Source organism: Erinaceus europaeus, chromosome 22 (assembly GCF_950295315.1).
Source record: "Erinaceus europaeus chromosome 22, mEriEur2.1, whole genome shotgun sequence".
NCBI lineage: Eukaryota > Metazoa > Chordata > Mammalia > Eulipotyphla > Erinaceidae > Erinaceus > Erinaceus europaeus.
In genome coordinates this window covers 1225113-1233742 of record NC_080183.1, presented here as the reverse complement: position 1 = coordinate 1233742, position 8630 = coordinate 1225113, and the positions used below count along the sequence as shown (strand labels likewise).

Sequence of the window (8630 nt, the reverse complement as noted above, 5' to 3'; positions counted from 1 at the left end):
CAGCTCTGGGGTGGGCATGCCTGTTTCGTTGTTTGCATATCCTGGTTGCTGGCTGTTCTTCCGCGGTCAAATGCTTTATATTGTTTTGCTTTGAGCCTGTGAACTTCTCTCTCCACCGCCAAAACTTCCCAGGAGACTTTTCGTTCACTTGGCTTGCCACACTTTATCTTAGACTAAGACATCCTTTGAGCCAAATAAATAAATAAACATGTAGATTCCCATAGTCGCAAGCGTTCCCCCAAAAGAGATAGGGAGCTTACAGTTCCCAACCCTTCCATTTCAGCCAAGAGTGTCGGGTGAGGCTCGGGGTCTCCTTCCCAGGAAAGCGACTGTGAGAGAGGGGGGTGCAGGGCCTTCCGGAAGGTGGGTGGGGGCGGGGCAAGAAGGGCGCATCCCGGGTGCGGGCGGGGCCTCTGCCCCTCCCCCCTCTGGTCTCCGGTCTCAACGCTCGAGCTCCCTTTGCAACTGCCGCCCTCCCCCAGCACCTCTCCTGCGTTCAGCACCCACCTGAGTCCTCACCCCGCATGGGGATGGGGCGGCACTTGAACTCAGGCGCCCTGGCTGCAGAGCGCCGCCCGCGCCCTTGAAAGCCCAGAGTGTATGGCTGGGTGACGGTGGCACCTGTCTGGCTGGGTGGCGGTGGGTGAGGGTGGGTGGCGGTGGGTGGCGGTGGGTGACGGTGGGTGAGGGTGCGTGGCAGTGGCTGAGGGTGAGTGAGTGAGTGGCTGTGGGTGATGGTGGGTGGCAGTGAGTGACGGTGGGTGGCGGTGAGTGATGATGGGTGGCGGTGGGTGACAGTGGGTGGCGGTGAGTGACACTGGGTGACGGTGGGTGGCGGTGAGTGACACTGGGTGACGGTGGGTGGCGGTGAGTGACACTGGGTGGCGGTGGGTGGCGGTGAGTGACACTGGGTGACGGTGGGTGGCGGTGAGTGACACTGGGTGGCGGTGGGTGACAGTGGGTGGCGGTGAGTGACACTGGGTGGCGGTGGGTGACACTGGGTGACGGTGGGTGGCGGTGAGTGACACTGGGTGGCGGTGGGTGACAGTGGGTGACACTGGGTGACGGTGGGTGGCGGTGGGTGACACTGGGTGGCGGTGAGTGAGGCGGGTGGCGGTGGGTGCCCGTGGGGCCCTGTGCGGGCCGGGATGGAACCCCCCGCCCTGCTGCTCTGGCTGCTGGTGTCGCGGCTCGGGGCTCGGACCTGCGGCCAGGGGGTGGCTGCGTCCCGGCCGCGGTCGGCCCCGTTCCTCAACAACTCGCTCTTCGCGGGCGCGCTGTACCGGCACCTGCAGGCGCGCACCCCGGGGCACAACGTGCTCTTCTCGCCGCTGGGCGCCGCGCTGCCGCTCACGCTGCTGGGCCTGCTGGCCGCCCCCGAGCCTCGCGCGCAGCTGCTGCGGGGCCTGGGCTGGGTGCGCGTCGGGGCGCCCATGGGAGACGCGGACCTGGCGACCTACTCGCGGCCCCTGCACGCCCTGCTGGCCCCCGGCTGCGGCCCCCAGACCCGCACCCGCACCCGCAGCGCGCTCTTCGTGGACCAGCGGCGCTTCCTGCGGCCGCACTTCGTGCAGGTGGCGGCCTCGCTCTTCCTCATGGACGTGGTGCCCGTGTCGCTGAGCGGCTACGACGCGGCCCGCGGCCAGGTGGGCGCCTACCTGAGCGAGCGGCCCTACGGCGGCCTGGGCCTGAGCGTCCGCATGCTGATCCGCGCCGTGAGCCCCGACTGGGCCTTCCACCTGGCCAACTACGCCGCCTTCGCAGGTGCGCGGGCACTGGCTCTGTCTCTGTGTCTGTCTGTCTGTCTGTGTGTGTGTCTCTGCCACTGTCTGTCTCTGTCTCATATCTGTCTGTCTGTGTCTAAATCTCTGTCTCTCTCTGCCTCTCCTCCTCTCTGTGTGTCTCTGGCTCTGCCACAGTCTGTCTCTGTCTCATATCTCTGTCTGTCTGTCTCTCTGCCTCTGTCTAAATCTCTGTCTCTCTCTGCCTCTGTCTGTGTGTCTCTGTCACTGTCTCTGGCTCTGCTACAGTCTGTCTCTGTCTCTCTGCCTCTGTCATTATCTCTGTCTCTCTCTGCCTCTCCTCCTCTCTGTGTCTCTGTCTCCCTCCCTCTCTTTCTATATATACTGCTCTCTTTTGCTCTCTTGCTTTCTCACGCCCTCTCTCCCTCCTCTCTATCTTTATCTCTCTCTATATACTGCTCTCTTGCTCTCTCTCCCTCTACCTCTCTCACTCCTTCTATTTCTCCCTGCCTCCCCTCTCTTTCTCCTCCCTCTCTCTTTCCTTCTTCCCCTCCCCCTCCCCTCCCCTCCCCCTCTCTTTTTCTCCCTCTCCCTCACTCCCTCACTCCCTCTGTCTCTCAGCACCATCTGTTGAGCTCCCCGCTTCCCCTGTCCCATGAATGCCCTGTAGATAGGTCCAGGACAGGCACTCTGGTGGTCTCTTCTGATCCTGTTCATGGCCTCTCTTCCCAGGCAAATGGCAGTTCCTCTTTAACTCGAGCCACACGGAGAGCCACCCCTTCTGGCTGACAGAGGAGTCCATGGTAATGGTGCCCACCATGCAGCGCCTGGGCGACTTCCAGATCAAACGCGACCAGCACCTGCACAGCCACATCCTCCGCCTGCCCTTCAGCTGTGGCGCCTTTGCCATCTTCATCCTCCCCGACTCGGGCCACTTCAAGGAGGCGGAGCTGGCGGTGATGGCGGACCCTCTGAGCATGTCCACTCAGTCCCTTCCCAGGAGGTAAGCCGACCCCCAAGCAGTTCCTCTGAGCCCCTGCCGGGAGACCGAGGCCTTGCGCCAGCACATATGTTCCAACACCCCAGATGCCCGCCCCACCCCCAGACACGGGTCCCAGGTGGTCTGTGGGTTCCTACACCTTGTCCCTAGGTCCCCAGGGCTTCCCCACCCATCAGTCTGTACTGAGCTAGGAATTGGTGTTTGAAGGCTGGGGGGCTGGCTCAGTCTGTTGGAGCACCCCCTGGCATGTCTGATACCCCTCCCCCAAGGCCACGGGTTCAATCCCAGGTATTAATATATGCCAGAGCTGAGATATCGCTGGTCCCACTCTCTTGCTCTTTCATTATCTCTGAAAATAAAAACATAAATAGGGGCCTGGTGGTGGCACACCTGTGTGAGTGCGCACATTATCGTCCACAAGGACCTGCTCAGGTTGTGCAGGTCTGCAGATATCTCTCCTTATCTCCCCTCCCCTCTCAACTTCTCTCTGTCCTATCAAGTACAATAGAAAGAGGGGTGGTGGAGACCGCAAAGAGACTCTCATGCCTGAGGCTCCAAAGCCCCAGCTTCAATATCCCACATCCCCATAAGCCAGAGCTGAGCACTGCTCTGGAGGGGGGGGGGAATAATTAAATTATAGGAAAAATGACTATGGCAGTGGTAGAGTCATAGTGCCAGCACCAAGCCCCACCAATAAGCCTGGTGGCAATAAAAATACTATTTAAGATAAATACTCCTTTTTAAAGCTGCACTTTGTGCACTGATAGGCTTTCTTGCCCCCAGCACTCTTCCTCAACAAAAACAGCAATGTGACCCTCTGAGCTCAGGTGCAGGGAGGGACCCCAGAGTGGGGGACACACATGTGTTCTCAGCACTTGGTCCAGATGCTGTAAACCCTGTTGGCCTGGAGCCATCCCTCCCCTTCCCCACCCCAGGGAGACTTTCTAGGTCTGAGGTGCAGACATGGAAGGGGGGGGGGGGGTCTGGTTGTCTGTCCAGCTCAGGTAGCCACACACGGGAGGAAGCAGGGCAAGGTTGTGCTGGGTCAAAGACAGATAGACAGAGGCTCCCCTACTCCACTGGGCCCAGTGGCAGCTCCCAGTCAGTCTAGAGACCTTGCTCAGGCGGTGGTTCACCAGATTAAGACACACGAGTCATTGCGCACAAGGTGGAGCCCCCAGCTCCCACCTGCAGGGCTGACGCTTTGCTAGTGGCAGGCTGGTGCTGCCGGTGTTTCTCCTCCTCCGTTGCCGTGCCTGTTACCTTCCGGAAAGACGATGTCGCCAAGGACCAGTAGAGTCTATACCAGGCCCGCAGTAGTCCACCTGCTGCAGGAAAGCCTGTGATGTCGGCTTCAGGTTCTTGTTCTTTGGGAAATGCACACGTGTGCAGATCTACTTAACTCCTCTGAGTTTTTGCTTCTCAGGTTGTTTGTTTGGGCCAGAGCCCTGCTCAGCTCTGGCTGGTTATGATGCCAGGGATCTAACCTGGGACCTCAGAGCCTTAGGCAGGAGAGTCTGTTTCATCAACCACTGCACTATTTTCCTCCTGTCTCCACTGTATTATTTGTAAAATGCTTTTTGTAAATTCATTTTTATTTATTTTATAGAGACAGAGAAAAATTGTGGGGGGGGAGATGGAGAGAGAGAGAGACTTTCAGCACTGCTCCACCATGTGTGAAGCATTCCCACATCAGGTAGAAAATAAAGGCTTGCAACCGGACTTCCCTGGGCAGACGACCCCACCAATGTGTCCTGGAGCCCCGCTTCCCCACAGCCCCGCCCCACTAGGAAAGAGAGAGACAGGCTGGGAGTGTGATCGACCTGTCAATGCCTATGTTTAGCAGGGAAGCAATTACAGAAGCCAGACCTTCCACCTTCTGCATCCCACAGTGACCCTGGGTCCATACTCCCAGAGGGATAGAGAATAGGAAAGCTGTCAGGGGAGGGGATGGGATACAGAGATCTGGTGGTGGGAACTGTGTGGAGTTGTGCCCCTCTTATCCTATGGTTTTTGTCAGTGTTTTCTTTTTATAAATAAAAATTTTAAAAAAGAAAAGAAAGCAGGGGCTTGAACCCAGGTCCTTATTCACTGCTCTGCACGCACCACCACCTTCACACTTGCTTCCATTCCTAGCATCCCCTGCTGGGATGGCTGAGCAAGGAAACCAGCTTCCCTTGCCAAGTACTGGCACAGACAGGTTCTGCTCTGAGCAGCTGGTGCTGAGGGCTCCGGGCTTCCAGGACAGCCTTTAACACACAGGTGTAGGCTCTCTGCGCCCTTGATGAGGTGACAGGGTGACAGGTGGTAGGATTCTGCTGAGTCAGCCATGAGGGGAGCTGTCTGGCCAGAGCAGCCTGGGGAGGACTGACTTGGGCTCAGTTTCTTTCTGTTTCTACTTCTGCCCCGAGCAGCAGGTACAGGCTGTTTCTCCCAAAGTTCTCCCTCAACGGCACCGCCCAGATGGACCAGCTGTTGCCCGCAGTGGGCATCTCGGAGATCTTCAGGCACAGGATGGGTATCAGAGGCATATCCGTGCAGACGTCCCCCATGAGGCTCTTCAAGGCGAGTGTGCAGCCCCCTGTGGACCCCGGGTCCTCTGCATCTGCTCCGCTCCTCTTCCCTCCTCTTCCACCTGCTCCAGGGGACCCGGGCAAGGCCATTCCCCCTGCTGGGTCTTGCTGGACACCCCCCAGCTGCCTGGTCCCCCCGCCTGGTTCTGAAGTCAAAGTTTAGAGCAATGACAAGTGATAGCTCTCTTGGTGACTTGAGGACAGGCAGGTCTGTAGGAGCGAAGAAGCCCAATACGCCTCTTTCCCAAGCACTCACTTAGGCTGGCCCCCAGCTCTTTACTGGGGCCCTGAAGACAGCATAAATCAGGAAATGGAGGGGTCTCACAATGGCCAAAGGATGGAGGGTGCTGAACACTAGGCTGCATCCATCGGGGGAGAGAAAGGGGGTGAGAATGCCACACCATTTCCCGGGAAAGGCTAGCTGGAGGGAATGGGGGTGGGAGGATGGTGGGGGACTCCACTGTCACCAACTGAACCCTGTGTACAAGGACCTTGTCCCTCTGAGCCTGAGGAGGAAGGCCACCTGTGGCCGTGAACAAGAGGTGGATGGGACTGGTCGAAGCACTGTCTCTTGGAAATGCAGCAGGGGAGGGGTGGGAACAGTCTCGGGGGGGCATGGAAAGAGGTGAAAGGAGGGGTGAAGACAAAGGAGATGCCACTCTAAGAGGAGGTGCCAGGCTGGGGGTGGGGTGGGAGGACCAACCATGGGCACGACTGGAGGCGAGACTGGGGGTGCAGAGGGGACCCCATACAGCAGAGGACAGTGCCCCCTCCAAATGTGCACTGAGGGGATAGGTGGCATCCTTGCAGAGGAAGAAACTCAGTCTCCACCACCAGGGCCAAGGTGCCGGGGGACACAGCTGAACAGGGCAGAGCCGGCATGAGGTTCTGAGGCCCTGGGCTCCATCCCTGTGTGCTCTGTGGCTGGGCCCTGGGCATGTCCTCCTCATCCTAGGGCAAGATCAGCGTGGCAGTGGCAGTGGTGGTGGCAGCCTCAGAGCTCAGAGCTGCCCCGTGGGCCTTGTTCCCTGCCAGGTGGCGCATGGGGCAGGCCTGGCCATCGAGGAGGACGGAGTGCAAGTGGAGGACTTGAGCTACTTGGAGAACCAGGCTGGGCTCTCTTTCCCACTGATCCATTTCAACAGGCCCTTCCTGGTGATGGTCCTGGAAGAAACCAACACCAATGTTCTCTTCCTGGGGAAATTGATGAACCCCCTTGTAGGGACAGCCAGCTGGGAGCAGAGCACGTGACTCCTCCCGCCACCACCACCCTCCTCCCTGTGGGGTTCCTGCCCTGGCAGACCTGGGCCCACAGAGGTGGACCTGTGCCCTATGCCATTAGCCTCATTTCACAGGTCAGCGAACTGAGTCCAGATGCCAGGGCTCACCGCCCCACTGCCCACCTGTCCTGGAAGCAGCCAGAGACCCCAGTGGCTCTCCCGACCTCCTGCTGACTGCCTTGTCTCTGTAGGGTTTGGGACAGCTCTCTCTGCTCCTGGCTCTCACAGCCTTTCCAGAGTCCACTGGTTTGTATCCTTCCCAGAATAAAGTTGCAGTGGTGACTTGATTCTGTGTCTGTCTCTCCCACTGTCCCCTTGGGGACAGGATCAGGCTGGCCCCGCTCCCTTGTCCAGCCTGAGGGTCACACCTGCTTCTCTTCAATCAGGTGGTGTATCTTCACACTAGTCAAGGACACCTGTGGCTTCCATGCCGCTTGCCACCAGTTCACTCACACACTCCAGCCATGTCTTGATATTAAGAATAAACCCCCAGGGAACCAGACACAGAGGGGGGCTTGAGTGTTGACTAAAACACTCACCAGGAAGAAAGCCCCCCCGTGGTCCAGGGACTGCCAGATGGCGAGGGCCACTGCTTCTCCCATCACCAATAGCCAGCAGGGATGGTGACAAGATTGAACAAGGCACCCAGCCTCTGTCATCTGTGACCCACCAGAGCAGCCTCATCCCAGGACAGCCTACCAGATTTTTTTTTCTCCCAGTGGGGCACTGAGCATGAGGCCAGCTAGAGGTGGGAGGAGGACATCCTGGCCAGGGCTTCCCAGAAGCCAGAGGTCACCACAGGGGTTCTGATTGTGCCCGGGCCTCCTGCCTGGTAGGGGTTGATGCTGGACTCTGAGCCACTTTGCCAGACGTGTCTGAACTGGCTCAGCCAAAGGGTCTCAGAGAGGGAGACAGCTAGGACGGACCAGCTTGGGGACGAGGGAGGGGACAGGAGCAGCTGGTGGCACAGGCAACATGACTACCCCCACCCACGGCAGGAGGTTTAACTGTAGAGACCCAGACAGCACCTGGTTACCAAGGGCCTCTGAGAAGCCAGAGGTCAGAGTGGTAGTCTACTGTGCCTGTTACCCGAGACAGCTGGGGGGTGGGGTGGGGTGGGCAGGAGATAAGGAGGAAGGACATGAAACACAAGGTAGCAGCATTATGGGTGCTTTGCAGAGTTTTCTGGGAAGCAAGGCAGGACAGGGCTTGTGAGGGGCCCAAGCTCCAAAGGCAGCCAGCGGGGCTTCAATCCTCAGCTCTGACCAGTGCCTGCTCCCTCCTGGCCTGAGTTCTCATGGGACCAGTGGGCTCAGGCTGCCCTGTCAGCAAAGCCCTGTTGGAACACGTAACTGGTGGCTTTCACTCTGGCTCCTGACAATCATGGGGCATGAGAATGAGTCAGTCCAGGGCCCTGCTTCTCAGAAAATTCTCACTAGTCAGGTAGAAACAGTGAGACCTGAGACCTCACGTTCAGGTAAAGGCAGAAATGCGGTCACTCAGAGACACATACAGGCAGGAAGACACACCCGGTTAAGCGCACACAGTGCCATGCACGAGAACCTGGCTTCAAGCCCCTGGTCCCCACATGCAGGGGGAAAGCTACACAAGTGGTGAAGCAGGTCTCTCTGTCTCTCTTCCTCTCTATCCACCCTCCCCTCTCAATTTTTCTCTTTTGCAATCCAATAAGGAGGGGGCAAGGAAAAGGCAGAAAGAATGCAGAACCACCCTGTTACATTGATTGCTCTCTCCTCTCCTCTCCTCTCCTCTCTCGAGGCCACGGGGCAGCATACAGTGATTAATGATTATTACAGAGGTGTATCTGTTGCCCTGCTCCCGGGCAAGGTGCCTGGGCAGTGTGAGCTGCTGCTCTCTCTGAGGAAGACTCACAGGCTGCAGGGGGCATCCTTGTTCTTGGGGTCTTCTCTGCATCTAAGCTCCAGATTCCAGTCTTGCTCACAGATGTATCTGCAAAGTCCGCTTGCCAGATGCCTTCCCAGATAGAAGGACAAATGCAGAGAGGAGCTAAGGCTCA

At 58.3% G+C, this 8630-nt stretch overlaps 1 protein-coding gene across 2 annotated transcripts; it reads left to right on the top strand.

Moving 5' to 3' along the window:
• The first annotated feature begins 452 nt into the window (after positions 1 to 452).
• LOC103118879 (hibernation-specific plasma protein HP-55-like) lies at positions 453 to 6882 on the top strand. 2 transcript variants are annotated; one of them, XM_060180970.1, is made up of 5 exons: positions 453 to 669; positions 1107 to 1764; positions 2475 to 2745; positions 5157 to 5307; positions 6351 to 6882. In XM_060180970.1, the coding sequence occupies exons 2-5, from the start codon at positions 1149 to 1151 to the stop codon at positions 6564 to 6566; spliced, it is 1254 nt and encodes a 417-aa protein (XP_060036953.1). In that variant the 5' UTR covers positions 453 to 669; positions 1107 to 1148; the 3' UTR covers positions 6567 to 6882. The 2 variants fall into 2 exon arrangements, with proteins under 2 accessions (XP_060036953.1, XP_007529159.2); XM_007529097.2 differs by lacking the exon at positions 453 to 669 and having other exon boundaries at positions 1049 to 1764.
• The last annotated feature ends 1748 nt before the right edge of the window (positions 6883 to 8630 follow it).

Bases quoted from the DNA above. Each gene is read 5' to 3' on its own strand.
- LOC103118879 (XM_060180970.1), top strand. From the start codon at position 1,149: ATGGAACCCCCCGCCCTGCTGCTCTGGCTGCTGGTGTCGCGGCTCGGG. The intron at 2,746-5,156 runs GTAAGCCGACCC...TGCCCCGAGCAG, and splicing joins ACTCAGTCCCTTCCCAGGAG to CAGGTACAGGCTGTTTCTCC. The intron at 5,308-6,350 runs GCGAGTGTGCAG...GTTCCCTGCCAG, and splicing joins CCCCCATGAGGCTCTTCAAG to GTGGCGCATGGGGCAGGCCT.